This window comes from Corythoichthys intestinalis, chromosome 1, assembly GCF_030265065.1.
Source record: "Corythoichthys intestinalis isolate RoL2023-P3 chromosome 1, ASM3026506v1, whole genome shotgun sequence".
Classification (NCBI taxonomy): domain Eukaryota; kingdom Metazoa; phylum Chordata; class Actinopteri; order Syngnathiformes; family Syngnathidae; genus Corythoichthys; species Corythoichthys intestinalis.
The window spans coordinates 30,848,901-30,874,375 of NC_080395.1; the positions used below are offsets into that span (position 1 = coordinate 30,848,901).

General features: G+C 37.0%; 1 protein-coding gene across 3 annotated transcripts in view; it reads right to left on the bottom strand.

The window, feature by feature from the left end:
- LOC130919528 (protein unc-13 homolog C) overlaps nucleotides 1–25,475 on the bottom strand; it is a 291,333-nt gene that overhangs the window by 31,269 nt on the left and 234,589 nt on the right. For all 3 annotated transcript variants that reach the window (XM_057842330.1, XM_057842337.1, XM_057842322.1), the window contains 5 exons: nucleotides 22,675–22,812; nucleotides 19,302–19,425; nucleotides 17,288–17,350; nucleotides 12,378–12,458; nucleotides 6,675–6,822 (listed from right to left, as the gene is read on the bottom strand). In XM_057842330.1, the coding sequence (XP_057698313.1) occupies nucleotides 6,675–6,822; nucleotides 12,378–12,458; nucleotides 17,288–17,350; nucleotides 19,302–19,425; nucleotides 22,675–22,812 (554 nt within the window). The remainder of the gene's footprint in view (nucleotides 1–6,674; nucleotides 6,823–12,377; nucleotides 12,459–17,287; nucleotides 17,351–19,301; nucleotides 19,426–22,674; nucleotides 22,813–25,475) is intronic.

Here is a 25,475-nt window from a genome sequence, read left to right on the forward strand (position 1 = left end):
TTACACCACCAGTGGTCTCTGTGTTTTTGTGTGTGATCAGATCGTCAGACCTTATTCTGACTCTTAAGATTTAGAGTTGAAACATTTTCAGTTCAGAAGCTTACAGCTGTGAAGCTGCCACTCATCTGCTGCTGATTGCTGGACTGGCTTTTTAAAGGAGGCAGAGCCCTCTTGGAAGTCCAGATATTCAGTCAATCAGTGGTCTTTGAGTTTTGGTATTGTTAGGGCTCACATTGTCAGCCCTTAACTGACTCTTTGAGTTTTGTGTGGCCTTTTGAAAGTAGAGATTTACACCACCAGTGGTCTCTGTGTTTTTGTGTGTGATCAGATCGTCAGACCTTATTCTGACTCTTAAGATTTAGAGTTGAAACATTTTCAGTTCAGAATCTAAGCATATTCAGTCCATATTTTGGTGTCCACATCCATTTCCCCTTTGTTTTGTCCGTCCTTATTTTGTTTATCATTTTATTGGAATTAGTGGGTGGTGGTGTCTAAACATGCGCCAATTACCGGTTTCAAGGTATACAGTGGTATGAAAATGTCAAGGTTTCAAAACCGCAAAAATTTTCCGTCATACCATATCTTAAGTATTACCTTTTTTTATGTCCCAAAAAATGCATGGAGAAATCCCTCCCTTGCAAGCTGTAAGGCTCAACCCTCCCTCCACCGGTTTTTGCTCAGTATTAGTGAGTCAGCTGTGCTGTGGCTGGAGGATGTAAAACTCCTGAACTTTTTCCACCATCGAAGAAAACGAAATCACTGGTATGGGCATACTTTGGTTACAGAAAAGTTACAGACGGCCGCGGCTTAGAGGAGGAGGGCCAGCCGACATGTAAAACATGTCTGCGGACTCCAATATGATTTCGCATTTATATAAAATTAAAGGTTAGTAACTCCAGCGTGTTTAGTGTGTCGAGCACAGGTAAAACAATTTTTTTTTCTCTCTGGCAACTGTCTGCGTATAGAAAGTGAGTGTGTGTATAATGTAAACATGATACGAGTCATACACACATGCTTTCTCTGGAAAATAATTATTTTTGTTCTGATGGTAATAATGTTGAGCTGTGGGTTTAGGCTCACATAATGGACTGCATTTATTTTAATTTTATTTAGAATATTTCAGTTATTTTTTAATATTTTAACTAAATATTATACTTATGTTCTAATTTGCTCATATTTTTTGTAAAATAAAAATCCTGTTCAATGGGAAAAAAAAAAAAATATATATATATTTGTTAGTTTCCCCACATACCATCAGGGGTTAATGTGCCAAACTCTGCCACCTCCGTGTCGAGCTCCACCACTCTGGAGCTAAGCCCCACCTCCTTAGTCAAATAGTTAAATTCAAACTGGCAGTCACGCACATAGAATGTATATAACGGTGGCGCCGCGGACTACATATTTTCGCTTGCACAGTATGCATGGCTCTCTCAAATATTAGCACTGACCTGCTCAACAAATCAGAGCGCAGCATCACTTTCTGCTAGCCCCACCTTCTTTAACATGCATCATCTACCGAGTCAGTCAAGCCACCTTTGTTCGCTTGATTTGTCTATGTTTCAAATGTGTCCGTGCAGGATTCTAAAATGGCGTTTAAAGCAATGGAAGTGAATGACTGTAAATTTACTTGAAGAAGTTCAGTAATTCATTAATCCAATAAGAAAAATTAAAATTTTAAATTGGCTAACTGCTTTAGATTATATGACTTCTGTATGGGCAAAATGCTAATGGTTATCCCAGTTATCTTAAAAGTAGAGGCTGTTGCTGTGACCGGATGGATTGCCGCTCCCAGCCGGCTGAAGCGGCAACTGGAAGAGGGGTTGTGAAAGTCATGGGAAAAAAATGTGACAAAAAGAGCTATAAACATAATGTATTAAACCACAGCAAATGCACATCTATGCATACTAAATACTACTTTATTTACATACTGTTCGCTTGATTAAACTCAGAAACTTGATTAATACTCATGCACGGCTCAAATGCACCGTACTCGATGTGATGCAGGAAATCAATGGAAAGCAACTTCAGAACACGTGTATAGCAGTGATGAAGCAAATTTATTTTCCTTCATTTAATAATTTATATATTTCTTTGATTCCTCAGAATACCATGTTGGCTTTTTTGCTTCTCGTCATGTTTTGATTAGGTCATCACAAGAGGATTACAGTTCTTCACACTATTTGGTCGTAAACGTTCGGTCTTTTAACCTAAAATGTAATTTTAGCCATTTTCAGCCGAAAGTTTTCGGCACTGAAACCATCTCTACGATATAGGTCTGGTTTTCATTTTAGTCTAAACTGTGTTACACTGTTGGGATGCTGTTTCTTTGAGCTCTTTATCCATTTAAGATTGCTATGTGTGCTTTTCCTTATTGCGGCTTGTATTTCTCTTCTGAGAATAAAGCTGATACAATTTCTTGCCATCATGTATGTAATTTCCCCGACTGTGCCGCAACACTGAACTTCAGGACCCCTTCCCGCTCTACCCCTGTCAAATCCCACTTTAACCACTGCATACAATTATTCACCTAAAGACATCTTGGGTTTGTTCTTTTAGCAAAGGTAACATGTTTAATGTCAATTGCACTGGAATGAATGCTTAGGTAATCCAGAGGGAGCCGCTATGGATACAAAAATGGAACAATAGTTAAATTTGGACAAGAAAGTAAAGAAAGGAGGAGATGGAAAAAGGAGCTAGGTTAAATATTAGCTCATCTGTTCTTTCCTTTGTCATTCTTGCTATAGTGAATGGCTTGTGAGACATTTTACAGACCCTCAAACTAAATGTTGGTACTCTTTATGTGTCCTCCAACAGTGAAAATTTCAGGTTGTTTCCTGATTGGCTGTAATTCTGCTTCACGTAACAGTCAAAGATTCTGTGGCTCAGCCTAACTAATTAACAAATTAACCACACACAAAGATTTGCGGTGTTTCAATATTGAACAGATTTAGCATTCGTAATTGTATTAGTCTTCTGAAAAATAATTTTGAAAAAACAACATCAGGTTAAAAAAATATCTTAGCTAACTTTGTTGTAAAGAATGCCAAATTTGACCAAATTATGTATTGCTTTTAAGATTTCAGAACACTAATATACAGATAATTACAGAGCCCTGCAACCTTGTATCAGATCTGTTTTTCATCCATGTTTCTGCTACAGACACGGTTTTGTCACATAAACACTGATGATGATAATCATATAGACAACAACAACACTAAATTGAGTGTGTCACAAACAAGGGCGTAGGTTTGCATAGGGACGGTCGGGACATAACACTACCAACTTTTCAGGATGATTAAATTGTCCCCACCAACTTTTACCATACCTTATCTGCATTATATCATGACTTCAATTATATAGGTCAGACATGTCCAAAGTCCGGCCCGGGGGCCAAATGCGGCCCGTGGTCGGATTTCATCCGGCCCCCAGCCTCTGTCATAAAATCAATAACGTCTGGCCCGCACAAAGACTTAATAAATTGATCAGCAGTACTGCTCCAAGCATATGAAGTAGCTTACACACTCAATGCTGCTCCTCATTTACCCACTAAAAGGGAGCAGCACTCTAAGCAACATTACCACATGTGACCCTTTACTCTCAATTTTCTAAAATGTCGACAATCAACAACAACAAAAAAAGTTGACTGCAACGGCTGGCGCTTCAAGGATAGGTGGAAACTGGACTATTTCGTCACTAAAATATGCAACGACTGTGTCTGCCTCATTTGCAAAGAGACAGTCGCTGTTTTTAAAGAGTTCAATAACAAGACACGCTGACATGTACGACAAGATTACAGGGTAGATACGTAGCGCGTAACTTGAAGCTAGTTTAATTTCACAGCAGCAGTATTTCGCAAGAGCCCTAGAGTTGAAAGAGAACGCCACAAAGGCTATTTGCAAAATTGTTGAAATTATTAATTTAAAAAAAAAAAAAAAAAAAAAGTAGTGCTGCAACGATTAATCGATTAACTCGAGTATTCAATAAGAAAAAAATATTCGAACAAAATTTTGTTGCTTCGAGTATTCGTTTAATTAAAGTGGCATTGTAATGGTTGATTTTAAAAGTGTTTGCATTTAATTTTACTGATGGGGGTGGATACAGTGCCCTCTGGTCTGCCTCTTTTCACATGGCTGAATCCAACTGCTCCCTGTTAAGACCAACATAAGCTAAACTTTTGTTTTTTATGATTTTTAATGCATTCTTAATTTAGTTTGTAGGTATATTTATCCGGGTTTTTTTGTGGGAATATGTGTCTGAACCACTTGTTAAGAGCATTGTAAAAAAAAAAAAAACTTTCGCATTTTATAGCATTTAAGCTAGCAGACTTTTTCTCTCCAAGTTAGCCAATTGTTCTTTTTTTGTACACAGATCCTCATTTAAAAAAAAAAATTATATCGTTTGAGGCTCAGCTCAGGTGTTTTAATTTTTCATGTTCCTTATCCGATTACTCAATTATTCGAACTAACTAGTCCATTGATTAATCGACTACTAAAATATTCGATAGCTGCAGTCCTATAATAAAGCAAATGTTGCACACAGAACGGCTTGCTTAAAAATTTGCTTAAATATATTGTTCTACGTGAAGGACGTCAGCCAAGGTCGGCCCCCCTACATTTTTGCCACACCAAATTTGGCCCCCTTTGCAAAAAGTTTGGACACCCCTGATATAGGTAATCGAAATTGTCTTCCCGTGTTGTAAGGATAGAATTAACCCTATCATTATTAAGTGAATTACAGTACTTTCAATATGTTCAGACTTACATTGACCCCTCTTTACTTGCTGAATGTGCTAGTCCATTCCCTCCCCTCAAACGCAAGTTTGATTGGCTGATGACTTTACCCCACCCTACAGTGGCGCCTCCAGAAATTTTTCATTGGGGTGGCCAGATGGTACCACTTAAAATCTTGGGGTGGCACACCAAAACTAAAAGCCATAATTTCAGGTTTTCATTATATTATTGAGGTAAAAAGGTCAGGGGAAAACTATCAGAAAGACTTAAGGACACGGCTACTGATATACTTTGGTGTATTGTGTAATATTTGATGTTACTAATGATTTAATGTGCATTGTCCATAACTGTCCAGTCAACATTTTGAGTTCCACAACAATTCTGTTTTATTGTGTTATGAATATATTAGGCATAAGGTGTACATTTAACAAAACAAAATAATTACTGGGGAAAAGCAGGTGCATTTGGGATGAAATGCATAACTGATGCTACAACAATCTAACTATATACTGGCAAGCGGGGTGGCCAACAAATTTATAGGGGGGGGGGGGCGTGGCCACTCCTGGCCACCCCCTGGTGGCGCCACTGCCCCCCTACATTCACACACGTGTTCACAGCCGGTGTTCTTTCAAATTTTTCACCCTGATACTATTTTCTCCCGAAGCTTTTGTGGTGGTGTATAAGCACTCTTTTACATTCAGTTGGACTCTCAAAGTTTTTCAAAGGTGCTAAATAAGAAAAGAGATTATTAAATAGATTATTTTTTGCCAGAGATGCAGAGCAGCTGTAGTAGTAGCAAGCAGCTCTACCGATTTCACCAATGAGACGTCGCAAGAATAATCACATGACTCCATTATACCAATCAGACGCAAGCTTGCCATTCTAGCTTCACGCCAGCCTGCTTAATAAAGTGGTGTCTTTACCACCATATAAAAATGAAGTATTTGATATTGAGCGCTGCTCTCAACATGACTCGAAAGTGCGGATTTCTACCTCTCTCCCAGTTTTTAATTAACCAAGGAAAACTGGATATATGCTCCTTTTAATTTCTAAATAGTAATTATGAAGGAACGCTTCACTATTCAAACTAGGAACTATTTTTTCCACCAGAGGGCACTCATGCTCTTTGGACGAATAATGCCTCATTTAAGTTTTTTTTTTACTCTCATTGGAATTCGATGATTTAAAAAAAAAAATATATATATATATATATATATTTCTTTGGCTTAATGTGGTTATGCAATGTCATTATAACAAAAGTTCATATACCATTGTTTAAAAAAAAAAAAAAAAAAGTTACTCAAAATGTTACTCTTACTTGAGTGTTTTTTTCACTGTATACATTTTTACTTCTACTTGAGTACATTTTTTGGATGACTACTTTTACTCTTACTTGAGTAATATCATTTTGAAGTAACGCTACTCTTACTTGAGTAAAATTTTTGGCTACTCTACCCACCTATGCGTTTAAATATTGCAATTTAAATTTGCTTATAAAATCCAGACACTTATTCTGGAAGTTTTCAAAATGTTTGTTTAGTAGTTTTTGAAAACAAAGGTTTGAATCGAACGGTGTACCACCTAAACCAATACATAGGCACTGCAAAACCCCACCTTCTTAAAACTGAGAAAAAAAAACTTAAATTCCCTCATTTTCAGTGTAAATCTACTAGAAATAAGTGAAATTATCTGCTAGGGCTTCAAGTAAATTTTACTCACTTAGATTTCTTGAAATAAGCTTATTTTCAGCTAGGTATTTTTCTTAACAGATTTATTTGACCGCCTTCACCCAATCTGCTCGGTCTTTTTAATGTCCCGTCTCAAGCAAAAAGTGGGTTATGCCGTTATATAGTCCCTACCAGTATTGAGACCAAACCAACGCCCTTGGTCACGAACAATAACTCAAAAGAAAATTGGACTACATAGCTGTTTTGGGCATCTTACCTTGAGAGGTTTGGGTGCATATAAATTTCTTGATCAAGGCATCTGTAGGTTGAGTGTAAAGGCTAAGAGCATATTTTAGGGACTTCATATCAGGGCTTTTTTCCAGGAAGGTTTTCTTCAGCCCATTTCCTCCGGCATGGAAATATTGCTGAAAACAAACAAATAAAAACGTTTCCTTAATGTTGCAAATGGCTCAGGGATACAGTATGTGGAACTGTTGCAGTTTTAGGCTACGTCTACACTAGGACGGATAATGGCCCTGGTGTAGAAGGCGTAGTAATTTCCCGCTGGAGAGTAACGAGTTTCCAGTTCAGAGGTAAAGCGCGTGGATGATGACGCAACACATGAGGCTGCTCCTTTCTATGCGTGGGTAGTTTGCACAAATGCAGGTGTACTTTGCACAAGCTGGGGTTGCCTTAAACGCATCTTAAACGTAGTGTGGACAGGTATAAAAATAATCGGCAAAATACCTCGGAGAAAATGATCTGTCCTAGTGTAGACGTAGCCTTAGACAGACGAGACAGCAAACCCATTCAGTCACATTTGCAACTAATTAGCATGTAAAGCATGTAAATGCAGAAGTAATGTCCAAGTTATGGCCAGATAAAAAAGCCATTTTAGGAGCCAGAAATTATTACACTAACACTATACAGAGGGTCCTACCTCTATCTGTAGTTATTTTTTCATAAACTCCTGTGTTTCTACATACACTAAATTAGCAGTAATGCTCGTAAAATACATATTCAGCACATCTAACTTGGTTTTTGCGATGGAGCCACTGCCTCGCTATCATTCTTTACAGGTCATAGTTCAGACAGCACCAAATGTGCATTATTGGAAATATGTCTGCAGAGCTAGCATCCCTGTCTTTTATGGACCCTCACAATGTGTAACTCATTTGTCTGTTATCATGTCTCTAAGTACACAGGGATTTAAAGTTCAATACAATTGTTCGCATGCAAAATACATCTCATTTTAAGAGTTTAATCCCACCCTGCTCCATTTTATCTCAGGGCACTTGATCATTTTTCTGTTTTTGTTAACAGTATGAGATTGTTACAAAGAGGAGGTGCAGAGAATTGATTTTCTCACAACTCCAAAAAGCAATGCTGAATTTTGTTAATTGACTATTACCGTTGTAATGCTGATGACAATAATCCCAGAAACGAGATTGATCCAAAACGGCAAGTAGTCACCTCAGAGACGGCACAATTAATCGGTTTCTTTGCTGTGGCGCACCCCCCCATAACTTCCCAAATTTTTAGCTAACTGCTAAATTGTCAGACCTTCCTCCCAAGCACTGTTGTTTTTGGCAGCCCTTTTAATTTTTGTCTTAGTCTTTTGGACAATAATACCTGTGAAAAAAAAACTTTAAAAAATTAAGGTTTTCAACTATTTTCAAGGACTTTCATCGTTAGCATTTGCTAACGCGAATGCTATGCTAACGCTATGAGCAGGGGTGCACATAATTTTTTCGCCCAGGTTCTCAGAGGAGGACCTGGAGATGTGACTTGGTCCTCATTGAGCTTGAGAGCTGACCCGCCTGATGCGATAAATTTATGACAAGCTTTACTTAGAGCCAATTAACTTTAATTGATTATATTAACAATTAATGCTTGATTAACATCAACTGGCACAACAAAATTGGCATTACTTTGAAGTGAAATGTAAAGAAATAAACATAAAATCACCAATTCAAAATAAAGGGCGTTATGCGGCTCCCACATTAACTCCAAGCTTTTTTAAAAGTGGGATGTCCTCCTCATAAGACCTCATTGAACGTGCATGTTTAGCTTTGTAAATTGCTAGCAAAAACACGTTTGTCAGTGCATGTCGCTGTTCATTACCTTTATTCCGCGACTTGTCCATAGGGCGAGTGGGGTCATGTCTGACATCAATAGTTTGCTTAATTGCCACATGCTCTGTTTTTTTTTCGTGCTTTTCAAAGTTTGGATGGCTGAAATTCTTTGACCCTACATAAAATGCGCTGCTCTTAAAGGCGACATTGGGATTCTCACGGCACATTTTGTACCGCATTTCCGTGCGAGCATCATTTGCTTCTAGCCATGGTACCTCCTGTAGCCACTTTTCAGCAAAAGTCCTTTTTTTCAGTAGCTCCGGTGACGTCTCTGTCGTCTGTCTGTCTTTTGACGAGGGTGGGGGAACACGGAAGTAATTACTCAGTGTGGCCTGCCTCTTCGACATTTTGAGAAGTTATTTTCTCGTGTCCGCCGCAAATACAGTGGTCAGCCATCGGTACGCAAAAGCGTATGGAAGCCGTTGAGGGCCAGCGCGTTTGTCTACGTCCAGTACTCATGCGCGCATGCGGACCACTTATGTGCACCCCTGGCTATGAGTTACATTTAGTGTGTGATGATTACTCAGCTCAGACCTTTTAAAGGCTAAAGCAACATTAAATATTCTCTCTGGCATGAGAAAGTGTTGGTTGATGAAGTATTTTCATCGTCGTCATCGTTGACCAAGACAATACTGCTCCCAAGAGTCAAATAAAAGAGGATTATAGCACATTGCATACTTTAGCTGGCTGGGAATTTATGTGCCATAAAGGAAATAATATATATGTACAAATATAAATGTACGATGTAAAAAGTCTCCAAACCCTCTTTGAGAAAGATCTGAACTAGAGTTGGGCGATATACCGAAAATTTACCGTTACCAAAATATTTCACGGTGACCGACGTAATTTTGTCCATGTCGGTAAATTCTGTAATTTGATAAAACAATAAAATATAGTCTTTTCATCCCGCTTTAACTCTGTGTTATTCGGCTATGTTCATTCCCCTTTAAGAAAGCAGTCAGTGTGCTTACGTATGAAGTCACGTGGTTATCAGGAACTAATAACAAATAGAAGCCCGTTAGGCTAGCGCTAGCGTCTATCGCTACAAGCAAACGTGATGGAGTCGGGCTCAAGGGAGCTTGGCCAGACTTTCACTCGACATTCAGTAGACTCTTGGCGACCTCCAAACGGGCTTTCACCCGCTTTCCTCCTTTGTTCTCACGATCTCAGGAGAGGATGCTTTCTACTGGAAGCCAGGCCACAGGCCATAGCGACTAATGCTATAAAATGAACGTGGAGTCAGATAGCAGCTCTAACCTTGTCAAAACAGTTGAACTTAATGAGTGAATTGGGCACGGACTGCATCTAGCAATTAGTATGTTGCTTTATTTTGTATCTGTGTGTATGTGTGTGTGATTTCTTTGAAATGTTTTATGAGGGTAAAGCATTCAGCATAAACTATAATGCAACAGTGAAGCCTAGAATATGACCGTTTAATGGCCATAGCTATTTTTCTGTATGTGCTTTCTTCATTCTGCGTCATTACTGCCATGATAAAATCTTAAATGTTTCATTGGCAAAAGAGCAATATACCTTTAATGGGTGTGTGTGGGGGGGGGGTATGAGTGTGTGTGTGTTTGTGTGGGGGGTGCATGTTTAAAAAAAATGCTCTGGAGAAAAAAAGTCATTTGTGTTACAATGACATGTTTGCAAAGTCGTCGTATTGATTTTGATAATGTTGTACATTGTTCAAGTCATACAAGCTGTTATAAATGTTCATACTTGAATTCTTGTGGTTTACAAAAATTTTTATACAAAGTGGGGCAAATAAGTATTTAGTCAACCACTAATTGTGCAAGTTCTCCCACTTGAAAATATTAGAGAGGCCTGCAATTGTCAACATGGGTAAACCTCAACCATGAGAGACAGAATGTGAAAAAAAACCCCAGAAAATCACATTGTTTAATTTTTAAAGAATTTATTTGCAAATCATGGTGGAAAATAAGTATTTGGTCTATGCCAAAAGTTTCAATGCATTGTTATGTACCCTTTGTTAGCAATAACGGAGGCCAAACGTTTTCTGTAACTCTTCACAAGCTTTTCACACACTGTTGCTGGTATTTTTGGCCCATTCCTCCATGCAGATCTCCTCTTGAGCTGTGATGTTTTGGAGCTGTCGTTCGGCAACACGGACTTTCAACTCCCTCCTCACCCTGTGGCGTCAAATTGATAACAAGAACAGAGAGCAAAAATCCCAGAACCACACGGGGGACCTAGTGAATGTCCTACAGAGAGCTGGGACCACAGTAACAAAGACTACTATCAGTAACACAGTACGCCACCAGGGACTCAAATCCTGCACTGCCAGATGTGTCCCCCTGCTGAAGAAAGTACACGTCCAGGCCCGTCTGCGGTTCGCTAGAGAGCATTTGGATGATCCAGAAGAGGACTGGGAGAATGTGTTATGGCCTAGTATAGACCAAATACTTATTTTCCACCATGATTTGCAAAATAATTTTTTAAAAATCAAAAATTGTGATTTTCTGTCCCCCCCCCCCCCCCCCCCCCCCCCCCCCCCCACATTCTATTTCTCATGGTTGAGGTTTACCCATGTTGACAATTACAGGCCTCTCTAATTTTTTCAAGGGGAGAACTTGCACAATTAGTGGTTGACTAAATACTTATTTGCCCCACTGTACTTAATATACAATTGTTTAAATATGTTAAATTGAAATCTGGTAAATAAATCAACGAGAAACAGTTAATTTGTATTTTACGCATTGGTTCAGATTTTCAAATTATATAACAGTCCGCTTCGGCGAATTTATCGTCATTTATCGTTATCGAGGTAAAGCTGCTCAATTTACCGTGATACGTACTTTAGGCCATATCGCCCAGCCCTAATCTGAACATAAATAATCTAGTTTAGTTTAGCATTTATGTACAGTCAAAGTCGTAACAAGAAGACGGATAAATGAGAAGCAATTTTGAAACTAAAATGAAGATCTATTCTATCCTATTCTATTGTCACTGTGAGGTCAAGCCGACATATCGATGCTGCTGGGTTTGTTGTAGAATACCTAAATAAACATTTTCATCATAAAAACACAATGCAGCAGCCAGAAGTACCCGCACAAGAACAATACCGCTTTAATGAAGCCATCAAGCCTTTGTTCTATGGGAGAATTAAATTAAAACGACCACAACAGTAATTTGCCAAGCCCTTCATTTTGGCATTCAAACATAATGGAGGTGAGAAAAGGAAACATGTTAACTACTTGGTTGTTGGAAGCAGCGTGTCCATGCCTCATTTCTGTGAACCCAACTACAGTATAGCACCACGACAATATTAAAACCATCTCAAAAATGTATAAGGTAATGGGAAAAGATTTGCAAACACATTTTTTTAAAACAATTATTTACAATATCTTTGCACAGTGTTGTTTAGATTCAATGTAAAGGAAAATCAGCACTCATTCGTTTGTTACTTATATCAAAGTTGAACTAATCATGCAACAGTGTTTCTATTCTCAACTAAGAACCAATTAACCAATAAAACAAAAATGCAGACTACCAACTGTTCAAATAAACCATTGGACCATCAAAATAAACTGATCAATATTTGATGGAAAATAGATACTTGTGCTTTTAGTCATGAAGCCAACATTAAATATGCTGTAAAATTGGCCTAAAACTTGATGACTAATGAGCAAAAGGAGGTTGCTGCATCGCATAAAGCAAATGGATCATAAACCATTTGTAGATATTGCATAAACCGTGCCTTTCAATATGAACTGTATTTAGCTGCCACAGGGGGAGCCCAGGAGCAAAAAAAAACTTCTGAGTTTTAAGTTACCCACCCATTCGGTCTCTTTGGACAGCTGCCTCTCTGACATAATACACACCTTGATAGTGGGAAGCACAAGGTCCATGGCCGCACACTGACGTGGAGTCAGACTCCTTGCTTCTTCACGGATGACATGTTCCTGTGGTGGACATAAACATCAAGAAAAACGAAAGTTAGGAGCTATGCAATTCAGTAATCACACACTGCGGGCATGAAATGCAGATTTTGAGTCGACGGGAACGGGAACGTTGCCATATAATGTCTGAATTAGAAAATCTATTTCTAATTACAAGCAGCATAGCCCCAAAAAATATAACAGAACCCACTGGAATGTCTCGATGTTCAAATTAATTAGCATTAACCAAACCATTAACGCACCAATGCCAATATTTATGATGCAGTGCGGAAAAAATATACAGTACATTCCATCCCTAAAATTAGATCCTGCGGATGAAACACGAAACCCACTCCGATTTCTTATGCATACGCATTTAATCAATCGTCAGCGTCAGCTTTAAATTGATTTCCATGAGCCAGCGTCAGACTGAAAGCACTTTCATCAACATCGCTGCTAAAACGCGAGTCAGGTGCCAAATTTCACCGCACCCATTTGATTTTATCAGAGAGCACTGGCAAGGTAAACCAAAAAACACAATGCCAATTTTTCTTATATAAAGACACAAGAGTTTAAAATATTTGCAACTTTGATGATAACCACAACAGCAGCCCCTTCAGAGGGAGCAGTCCCTTAGGTTAATATTAGTAAAAATGAACATTGGTCAAATGTCAATGCTTTAGTATTGTTGACCTAAAAATGGTCGGAATCCTCTTTTTCTGAGTCTCTTAAATAGCAAACGCTCATTGAAATATTTGACTTTTTATCTATTTATTAGGGCTGTCAAAATTATCGCGTTAACGAGTGGTAATTAATTTTTTTAATTAATCACGTTAAAATATTTGACGCATTTAACGCACATGCCATGCTCAAACGGATTAAAATGACAGCACAGTGTCATGTCCACTTGTTACTTGTGTTTTTTGGTGTTTTGTCACCCTCTGCTGGTGCTTGGGTGCGACTGATTTTATGGGTTTCAGCACCATGAGCATTGTGCAATTGTTGACATCAACAATGGCGAGCTACTAGTTTATTTTTTTAATGAAAATTTTACAAATTTTATTAAAACGAAAACATTAAGAGGGGTTTAAATAAAAAATTTCTATGATTGTACTAACATTTATCTTTTAAGAACCATAAGTCTTTCTATCCATGGATCGCTTTAACAGAATGTTAATAATGTTAATGCCATCTTGTTGATATATTGTTATAATAAACAAATACAGTACTTATGTACAGTATGTATATATCCGTCTTATCTTCCCATTCCAACAATGATTTACAAAAAAATGGCATATTTTATAGATGGCTTGAATTGCAATTAATTACGATTAATTCATTTTTAAGCTGTGATTACCTCAATTAAAAATTTTAATCGTTTGACAGCCCTATTATTTATATTTAATAACAAATAAAAAAACACTTAAGGGGAATATATTATATATATATATATATATATATATATTAGGGCTGTCAAACAATTAAAATTTTTAATCGAGTTAATTACAGCTTAAAAATTAATTAATCGCAATTAATCGCAATTCAAACCATCTATAAAATATGCCATATTTTTCTGTAAATTATATCTATCTTCTGTAAAATAAATTGTTGGAATGGAAAGATAACACACAAGATGGATATATACATTCAACATACGGTACATAAGGACTGTAGTGAGCATTTCACTGTACTGTCATTTAAATCTGTCTATGCTGTCCTCACTCCGAAGCGTCTACTTTTTCCAAAGCTAGACAGCTAGTGAACGACGCCTTAATAATCAGACTTCTTCCTTTTTCATCTGATTTATTAATATAATGGCCTCAAACCATTGTCCTCTTTAGACCGTTTACGTAAAACTACAAAAAAAAAAGTAAACAAGCATTGCATTAGCAACAACGTTAGCTTAGCACGCTATACAGGTTGACTAAACATAAACAAAAAGCGTCTCATATAAAAAAAATATAACATTTCGCTTATTAACATAATATATACATTCTTTACAACAACCATACTTACGGACAAATCTTTTCCAAGGATCATATAAGCACTACAGAGACGTCGTGCAGCCATATTGAACTGGCAAGAAAAAGAATAAACCATGTCGCAAAGCGACCACAAGAGTTCGCTGTTAGACAGCACAAAACGCCTTGCTGTAAAACTTACCAAAAGGCAGAATACTGTCTGAGAGAGACATGTGCGTTAATTGCGTCAAATATTTTAACGTGATTAATTAAAAAAATTAATCACTGCGCGTTAACGTGTTAATTTTGACAGCCCTAATATATATATATATATATATATATATATATATATATATATATAATATGTTTGTTTTATTTTAATTGATTGATTTTCATTTTTTACTGTAACTCATTCACCACCATTGCCAGTGATGGAACTGAACTGGAATGGGCTGGCATTGAGTGATCATGCTTCACTGCCTTTTAACGGTGATAAAGATACAATCCAATCTGACTCAAAATAGATTGGATGTCTAGAAATCTCAATGGCAGCCAATGATCAGATCATTAAAAATATACATTTAAAAAATAATTTAAATTTAAAATGTATTTTATGTTCTTTTATTGGGGAGGACTGATTTTTTTTTAAATATCAAAATTAAGGCTGCAACAACTAATCAATTAATAAATTTGTTGCCAAAGAATTTGATTATCGATTTTTGCTGCCAGCTATGAGCAGTCCTGTTTGGGTCCTTGTTTGTGAGCCTGCACGCGCTCCAGAGTTTAGAGCAAGAGAGAGAGAGTTCACTGCTACACTCAGGTTGAGTTGCTGAATCAATAATCGTGTGTGATGTTGGATCCAGTGTGCATCCATCACAGATAGGTAAATGAAGCCAATTGTATTGTTTGTATTTTTTGTTGATCAGATGTTACTACTTAGCATGGAGCGCTAAGCTAATAGCAATTATGCTAATCAGTGTTTTAAGTGCCCATTTGTATTGTGTTTTGGTGAAGCATATTGTTACTTGAGTTATTGTTAAATAGTAAAGTTCTCTCATTTCTTTTTATTGAGGAACCCACGCAGATAAACACATTCATATAACAACGTAGACTCCTTTGGACACAAACTCCCATTCAAACTACAAATTTTCATACAAGTGACAAGGCTTTGAAATTGAATTTGGATTGTATTTATGAACAACTGTTGGATAAAGAAAACCTTCATTACAGTCTGCCTCCTCCTTATTTGATTTTGTTGTTTGACTCATTTTCTTGAAACATTGACACAATTTATATCAGCACTTTGCCTACATGTGGCAAATGTCAGTCAGCAGCACATATTTATTTCAATAAACAGCACTTTTATCTGATTTGTGGACTGTTTTATACTCAGAACCTTTATTAAAAAGTTAACTATACATAACTATACAGTACAGTTGTAGACTACAGTGAAGCTAGGAATCTGTAATAAAATATTTTTGAAGTAAATAGTCATCCATTTTGTCTTCATTGTTACTTACAACATGCCTAAAACTAAATTTAAGTTCAAGTAAAATTGTGACGGTAATTTCAAAAAAATTTATTTATCCGATTAATCGAATAATCGTTCAATTAATCGATTATGAAAATAATCGTTAGATGCAACCCTAATCAAAATGTTATTTTAACAAACCAAACAAAAAAAACATTTACTTTCACAGACAACAGAAAGCAACAAAGCCCCCAGGCCTTGAGTTTAACACCTATTTTCTTAGCGTTCAGCCTATTTCAAGCCAGCTACGAACCAAAATAGAAGACGCACAGATTAATAGTAGCATCATAACAGTTTCCTGCTTTGAATAAAAATTATTACATGTTACGGGGATGAAAATTAGCATGCATTCAAGTAGAGTCTGTGTGTTTCAATATTACGTAGTATCCATGTTTATCTTATGGTTTGTATGCTAATGAGGTCTGCCCAATATGAAAGTTGTAACTACTCTGTACCAATAACTGCATCTCCGTTCTCCATCTGTAGTCAACGCTTCTGCCAACCATTTGCTCCTATACTGTAAAGTGGACATGTGCACGTTCCGAAAATCCCTTAAATGAGATGATTATGACTCATGACCAGCATTAACAAGAGGATGATAAACGACTTTAACGCTCCAGGAAGGATACAGACACACGCCCATCTGTGTTCTCCACTCCAGATGTCGATGCCTTAAGCGTAACAGAGTCTCCCATACAACGAGGACGGTTGTCAGCCAAGCAATGCAAAGTTAAATGCATACATTGGGTGCACGTCTGGTGCAGTTAAATACTTCAGGTATCGGCTAGCCGCAGAGATTTGTAAAAGCGCAAGTTAATGAAGCTTGAGGCATGATTCGTCTTAATGTCACATCACCAATTAGACGTGTAGCCTGGATGGACGACATTGAGACGCTGCAGCAGTGGCAAACACATGTTTTGGTTTTAACAGATGTCGGGAGCTACCATTCCTCAACGTTGCGTAATCTTTCTGGGCACAGTGTGAAAACAAGCGTGAAGCATATTACACATGGACTCGATGTTGAACTGCTGCATCTATCGGTAAAATCCTTCAGGACATGGAGGAGAATATTGACCTAATATAGTCATAAGACCACATGAATTGAATGTGTGCGTGTGTGTGACTTAACGTTATATAAATTCACATTAATTGATCAAATGTCTGCCCCTATGTCGAATGGCCACTTCCTTCCTGTCTATTATGAATATATGAACAGACCAGTGCATTTAAAGTGGATAGCTTACAGCGGTAGACATATTCTACCTGACCATAATAATAATTCCTTTGTCATATACTTCTTGTCGCCAGAATGTTTTATGAAGCAAACCCGCATAGGCAACGAAATGATCAAAGTGGATTACCTTCAATTTGGACAATTGTCCCAAATCCTTTGCAGCATTGAAGATCATCTGAGCTCCTTGTTGCTGGAGGACAGAATACATTTTGATGATAACATAACATTATATATCTTATAGCAGGCATGAAAATGGGTCAGCAGTTAAAAAGGTGAGAAGGGTGTGGAGCAAATATGTTCCGGTAGGGCTGTCCCAAACGACTAATTTTCTCCCGATTTGTCAGCCAACTATTTTCACAATTAGTCGACTAATAATTTTTTTTTTTTTTTTTTTTTTACTAATTTAGCAATGAAAGTTTTGTTGACACTAATTAAGTCACTAAAACATTTTGGAACACTTAAATTCTTCGTTAAAGTACAAATAAACATGTAAATATTAATAATCAATCACACATGAACACTGAGGTCAAATGCTGATAGTAGGCCTGAACGATATTGGAAAAAACGATCATTGCGATTTTTGGGGAGTTTGCGATATTAAAACGAGAAATTTTTCACCAAATAACTTGAATAGCTCCGTTTGGGATAGCTGCACTGTTGACGAAGAAAAACAGTTTGGTCTCGCTGCCTAGCAGGAGGGAGAGTGAGACACTGTGGTGCTGTATGAGCATGGAGCAGAAAAACATGAATGTATGTTGTTTTTAAATTCTGATGCTCTGAAAAATAGCGCCATTGGCCCTAATTTTTATAACTCAGTTTAATCCAGGATCTGCACATTTGCTGCGTTCATGAAGTAAAAAAAAAAGTTTAAATGTTGAAAAACAAACAAAAAAAAAGGCACGTCCTGCGATTGACGATTGTGCATGCGCACATTGCGATGGCGATGTTCAAACGATATATTGTGCAGGCTTAGCTGATACCATTTACTAGTGCGAAAGAATGGAATTTAAACAGATTCAGAACATTGACTTCGCCTTTCCAACATTATTCAAAACAATTCTTATGAATAAATGTCTAGCATTATTATTATAGTATGATACTAAACAGTATATAATAGTATTATAATATTAATTGCCAATCATATTTTTTAAAAAGAGGGTCATTTTAAAGTTATTCTTAGTGTAAAATCAGATTTTTTTTTAGTATTCTAGTATTTACATATTATAGTATTAATTCTGAAATATGTGGGATTAACTCAAGAAATTGTTATTTATATGACAAACGTGACATGCTTTTATTTTGAAATGTTCACCGGAAGTACGTTCGCTAAACCGCTATCAACTTTACACTCCGCAAAAAGCATTTTTCGTCTTTGCTAGTGGTGTCACTAATATTTTTTTGTTTTCATTTTTTTGTTTGTAAATGCTGTTAACCAGCGATTTTTCATTTTTGAAGTGTCACCTTTTAACCACAAGTTTGCGTTTTGGAAAAGACTGCCAATGTTTTATAGCAGGCTAAAGTAAGTTGTCATTTTCCCCCATTCGTCTCAGTGTCGCAATGCTAACGTTTACAGTGTTTAATATAGATGTTTCCTTATTTTGTGTGAACTGTAATTCTACGGCATGTTGTTGACCAATATACATTTGGACACAACAACTGGAGTCTCAGATGTCATCTACACGCACGCACAAATGTATGCACGCAGCCGTGAAAATTACCACCCTCATTTTTATTTACCTTGCGATAAATGGACTCATTGCATATCGCGACAGGCTTAGCAACTTCAACAAAACATGTCGTTAGTTAGTTAGATGGACTTACGACCCCTCCGCCCCCTAAAAATTTTCTCCTTGGATATACACAATTCGCATAGGTTACCCTTTTTGACTTCAAAACGGCGAATTTCGCCGAAAGGTGAGTGATTTTCATGCCTGTTATAGGGAATGCTTACAGGGAAATTATAATAAATCGGGAAAAAACTATCGAAATGAAACGTATTGAGAAAAAAATGATGCAATTAAGAGAGCATCCCCCCCCAAAAAATGATATAATTTCTTGTATACTTTATCTATCCAAATATGTGTTTCAAGGCATATACAATAGATTAAATAAAACTAAGTTGCATTTCTGAATGAACTTACGCTCTGGTCATTCAGCGGCGGCAGAACAATGGTCCTCTCGATGGTGTTCAGCACGATCTTCCATAGCTCTTTGAGGACACGTTTCAGCACTGTCTTCTCACAAATCTTGGCAAATAGCATCAAACTGAAAAGAGTTGTAAGAAAATCATGAATGAACATTTGAAGCATGTTTTTTAAACGGCTCCGCAAGACATCTACTGGAATAATTGGATTAGGTGTCTGCGTTAATAAGCCTGATATGAGAGTAAATAGTCAACTCGTTACGCTATTTCCCATTTTCAGGCTGACATTTACTCTGACTAATTCCCATGGAGGATGTAGAGGCTTGAAAATTTCCTTGCTGCAAACCATTCAGAATTTCTTCTATTTCCATAACAAATCATTTTATAAGTCAACAATGGAATGAAAAGAATGTGGAGTGCAGTAACAACAAACAAGAGCGTAGAGTTAAAAGGGTTTGCAGTCTGTTGGCCGCTTGCCATTCCCGCGACACAATGCTCGATGGATCAATTTTGTCCAAGCCAAGAAATTGCTGTTTAATATCACCATGGCTGACCAATCAGTCAAACCAGGTGGAGTGGAAGGATTCCAAATTCAGGCTGAGGGAATGTTGCATTTGCAAAAAAAAAATCTTGAGGGACAAATTGTCTTGAGTTGTAATTAAAGCTGTAACCTGAAAACTACTGCTTTCACGCCTTAAAACAGGCAAAATTGCGTGCCATATGCCTTCTTAAACTGCCCGGAGGGAGGGCTCAGAAAGTTATTCGGTTTGTTTTTCTTCTTCTTGGTGAACTAACTCGCTAACTAAAATGGCTACTTCACTATTATTCGTGGATAGACCAGAATGTAATTTGTTAGGGATATACTAGGGACTTGATCGTCAGATATTTATACAGTGTATCACAAAAATGAGTACACTCCTCGCGTTTCTGCAGATATTTAAGTATATCTTTTCATGGGACAACACTGACACTTTGACACAATGAAAAGTAGTCTGTGTACAGCTTACATAATAGTTATTTTCCCCTCAAAATATAGCCATTAATATCTAAATCCCTGGCAACAAAAGTGAGTACACCCTTTAGAAACTATGTACATCCCTAAATGTCCAAATTGAGTACTGCTTGTCATCTTCCGTCGAAAATGACACGCGACTCGTTACAGAAGTACTGTCAGCATTGCTGCAGAGATTGAAGAGGTGGGGGGATCAGCCTGTTACTGCTCAGACCATACTCCGCACTCTACATCAAATTGGTGTGCATGGCCGTCACCCCAGGAGGAAGCCTCTTCTGAAGACGGTACACAAGAAAGCCCGCAAACAGTTTGCTGAAGACATGTCACATGTCAACAAACCACATGGATTACTGGAACCATGTCGTATGGTCTGATGAGACGGGCGGGTTTTCTTGTTGCCATATTTTGAGTGATTTTGAGGGGAATATAAATTAACTCTATTATATAAGCCGCACAGAGACTACTTTTCATTGTGTCAAAGTGTCATTTTGTCAGTGTTGTCCCATGAAAAGATATATTTAAATATCTGCAGAAATGTTGCGCCCCTCCTGAATGATTGTTGGATTTACCTAAGGTGTTAGAATGGGGCAGGGTGGCCACTGACAGGTGACCATTTCGGTGCCATATAAAAAAAAAAAAAAAAACACACCAGGGTTTGATTGAAGTAGGAATCACCAGCATGACCCCACTGGTAAGCTGCTTTATGTTCGCGTTTGTTAGATCCATATTATTCGTTTTAGATCCCTTGCTTGCTTGATTACTCCCTTTGAATGTCTTCCTTGCTTTATGTCCGTGTCCGCTATGTTGACCATTGCTGTCAGAACCACAGGAGAAATCGCCTTCAGTGGTAGCGTTTGAACAACGTGGGCAAAAGTCATAAAGTTGAAACTTACAATTAAGGTGATGCCCATTCCATAATCTGGTTGGTGTATTGTCACGTTGTGTGTGTCCCATTGTGTTGGGAAAATGTTTAATGTATGTTACTGCACGTTTAATACCGGCACTTTCCTTACTGGTTTGGCTGGTGGGAGTTATAGTCCATTTGCGTAGTTTCACTTGAGTGTGTGTGTGTAGTTCCGCTTGCAGCCACTTGTCCCTGCTACTCAACGGTGTTGCCTGTATTATCTCATTATGTTTGACTATGGATCACATTGTAGATGTGTACGAAAATACATTTGTAAATATGTTTGATTGCTTTACACAATACATTTAACATGAGAAATCTAAAATAATTACTACTGACAATAATAATATGTAATTCTAAAATTTGTTGTAGTAAAATCATGATTAATATTATATGTTTGATATTGTCATAATTGTTAAAATGAAGATAATGAAGTCATGCTTATTTTGTTGGTCATCATGTACGTTTTTTACTGATGCATTTTGTTTTATGTACTCATGTTTACTCTAGGTCCATCAGTAAAAAATAATCAAGAGTAGACGGCGAGTAATCAATCTATCAAGGCTGAGTGACGAACCCTATTCAGAGGGCCGTAAAATTGGACTTAACAATAATTATTTGTAGATTGATTAATTCTGAATTTGTTATGTAGTTTTCTCTAGTTATCCAAAAGATTGCAGTGTTATGTCACATCTTGTTTGGTACCACGCTGTCGTACTTCATTTGAACTTGTTACCTCAAACATGGAGGTAATGGAAACAGTTAAAGATACACAAAATTGTATACAGTTTTCAAAGCATCATTCATGGTTAAGTTAATATCACAATATTACCATTACTGTTAATATATTGACTATTTCATTGCCAGACAACTGCCGTATATACGGCTGATTTTTCAAAAAGATGCAAAATTAAATCATATGTAAGCCATTTATTCATCAGGTTAATATTGTAAGATGAGTTTGACATGAAATGTTTTGGAAGATATTTAAAAGTGTGTGAGTTGCTGTGTTTTTTCTGGTATTCATGGAAGGGCTCAGTCCTCATCCCCCACAAATAGCTGGGGTTTACTGTAATCCTAAAACGTGTCACTGAATTCAATGAATGATACCTTGAGGGACAGAAATGAACTCATACTGTACCCCTATTTATGGCAGTACATTGTGCAGATGGGAGAAAGGATTATCATTTCCATTCCAGAAAGAGGATTCCCCCTGTAAAATTTCATTGACCTAAATGCTCCTTTGACAATGACTGAGAGAGATTTATAAACCTCAGCTGTAGCGTTTAAATCTTCGTGGCTGTTTCAGGAATAGTGTCTTTCATATATTATTATTTATTTATTTTTATTCTGGTTTGAGTACAGTGTTACAAAGAGGTATAGTATCAGCATTCATGCCGCTTAAGAGTCAGGTTAACCACTAGCAACCAATGAACAGAAGGAGACGACGCCTACTTTTTATCCAGAAGGTCCATCAGAGGCCGGAGGACGGTTTCTGCATCCATGGCAGCGTTACTTCCCTTGGCGGAACCTTTCATTTGGATCAGCTCTTGGTTCATCTGCTTTACACAGTCCTCAATCACCGGTTTGAAACTGATGAATAGAAATACAACATGTACTTAGTGCTGTTTCTGTATAATATGCAGTAACATTTGGGTAACTTTAAAAGGCTTAAAACTTTTATAGAAAAGATTAGTCACTAAAGGTATTTTTTTGAATAGCAGTTGGTCTCATTTTCAACAGCAGTCTAAAATCTTAAATTTTCAACCAATTTAAATACGAACAGAACCGTGATGGAGTTTAGCATATCTGCTTCACAAATCTGATGATTATGGTCAAAACCCCAGCTTTCATTTTTGTGAGATTTCTCTGCTTATGTGGGTTTTTGTGGTTTCCCGATTCTAGGACACAAATTTCTTTTCTTTTATTTATTTTTTTAGTAATTTAAAATGCAGGAGTGTTAAACTCATCTTTAATGTAGTCTACATCATAGTTTTGGTCTCTTTTGGTGTCCTAATAAATCAACTAATCGACAACTAACCGATTATCAAATAAATTGACAAATATTTTGATAGTCAATGAATGATTTACAGACCTTGTTGACCTAAAAGTTCAATTCCTTGTTTTTGAGCCTCTTAATTGTTTTTTATTTTAATAAGAGTTTTTATTATATATAAAAACAAAAACAAGAAAAATGAACAAAATAAATACTCTTTTTATTTACACTGATTTTTCAAAATGATTTTCCATTTTTTAAATATACATTTTGAATTTAACGGGGTAAAAAGTAAATACTGTTATTTAGAAAATGCAATTAAAAAACAGGACAAAATGTTTCCAAAAATTACATTTCAAAAAGGCAAATAAAATCTATCGTATTTTTCGGACTATGAGTCGCAGTTTTTTTTTCATAGTTTGGCTGGGGGTGCAACTTGTACTCTGGAGCGACTTATGTGTGAAATTATTAACACATTATTATATCATTTTACATGTTATTTTGGTGTTTTGGAGTGACACTGATGGTTTGGTAAACTTGTTCATAGCATGTTCTCTATGCTATAGTTATCTGAATAACTCTTAATAGCTATGTTAAGTTAACATACCGGCCACATACGCATTTCGTTGTTCATGCATCATGTATCATTATCATTAGAGGTGGGAATCTTTGGGCACCTAACGATTCGATTACGATTCAGAGGCTCCGATTCGATTATAAATCGATTATTGACGCACCACAAACCCCCCCGCTTTTAATTTTTTGTACACTAGTTCCAAATTTGTTCAAAAATCGTCTCGGGCTAAACAAACTACTATTTCAGTATCAAGTTAACCGTTAAAAACAGTAAATAAAATACTCAAATCCCCATTCTGTGTCGGCAGCTTTAAACTCCATTCAATTAATTTAATGTTGTGAATCAACTGTTAAAAGTGTTAAAATTGCTCCCGTTTTTTCCATAATTTCCCTTCTGTCTACTTTCGACGAAGTTTTAAAACTGTTTCATCATTTAAAGATAGATTCAAGTCAAGATTTTGCCGATTTTTTTTTTTTTTTTTTTAGATAAAAAGTAATTAGGTTCGCTACAACAGAGCCTTCTGAAGAAGTCTACTGCTTTAAGATGGCCCATGTTTACTAGTGCGGGAAACTCTGTCATTTCGCATCTAGTTCTTGGTATATGATCTAACACGGCCGTCGTCTGTCATTTCACACCTAGTTCTAGATATATGTGATATCTACCATAGCCGTATGTTGCCGTATGTTAGTTGCAACTAGCAACTCGGCGCTGTTTGTGGCGGCTAACGGCCGCAGTCAGGTATTATTATTATTTTTTTTTTTATCTAGCGGCATGAGTTGAACATGATATTTACTCTCAGTCTGTTCCTCATTGCGTCCTGAAGACCGCGCTGACTGTGTTTTATTTCCGCTTCACCTGGTATAGTTCAATAATCGGAATTTGGATGTTTGTGAATCATTCTCGAATCTTCCACGGCCGAGTCGCGAATATTCTAAGAATCGGAAATTTCGCACGCCTCTAATTATCATACTGTACACTTATTCAGCATGTTGTTCTCTATTGTATTTTTATTTTAAATTGCCTTTCAAGATGACATATCTGTTTCATGTGTTGGAATTTATCAAGTAAATTTCCCCCCAAAATGCGACTTATACTCTGGTGCGACTTATATATGTTTTTTTTCCTCTTCGTTGGGCATTTTATGGCTGGTGCGACTTATACTCAGGTGCGACTTATAGTCCGAAAAATACGGTAAATATATTCGATTTCTGTACCTCTCAATATCTTTTTGAGGACTACAAAAGTACATTTTTGTGAGGAACAAAATGTCGAAGCACATGATTTGCCTTCATGGGCCACACAAAATTATGTTGCAGGCCAGATCTGGCCCCCGGGCCTCCAGTTTGACACCTGTGCTCTATATTGTCCATGGGTGTAAATATTAGTGTGAATGGTTGGTTTTCATGTGCCTTACAAATGGCTGGCGACCAATCATAGGTGTACATCAACTCTCTCTTTCCCTAAAATAGCTGGGAAAGGCTCCAGCTTTGCTACACACTACGGAACGTTTTCCCCAACATTATTCTTTTTTGTTGTGCATGCCTCTACATCATGTATAGGTACATGAACAAAGATGCATAATAAATAGTCATTTTCACATCAAAAATGTAAAATTGGTTATTTTTCCAGCACAGTAGTTTGGAATCACTGCTGTCGAAAAACTATGAACTAACAAAAACACTT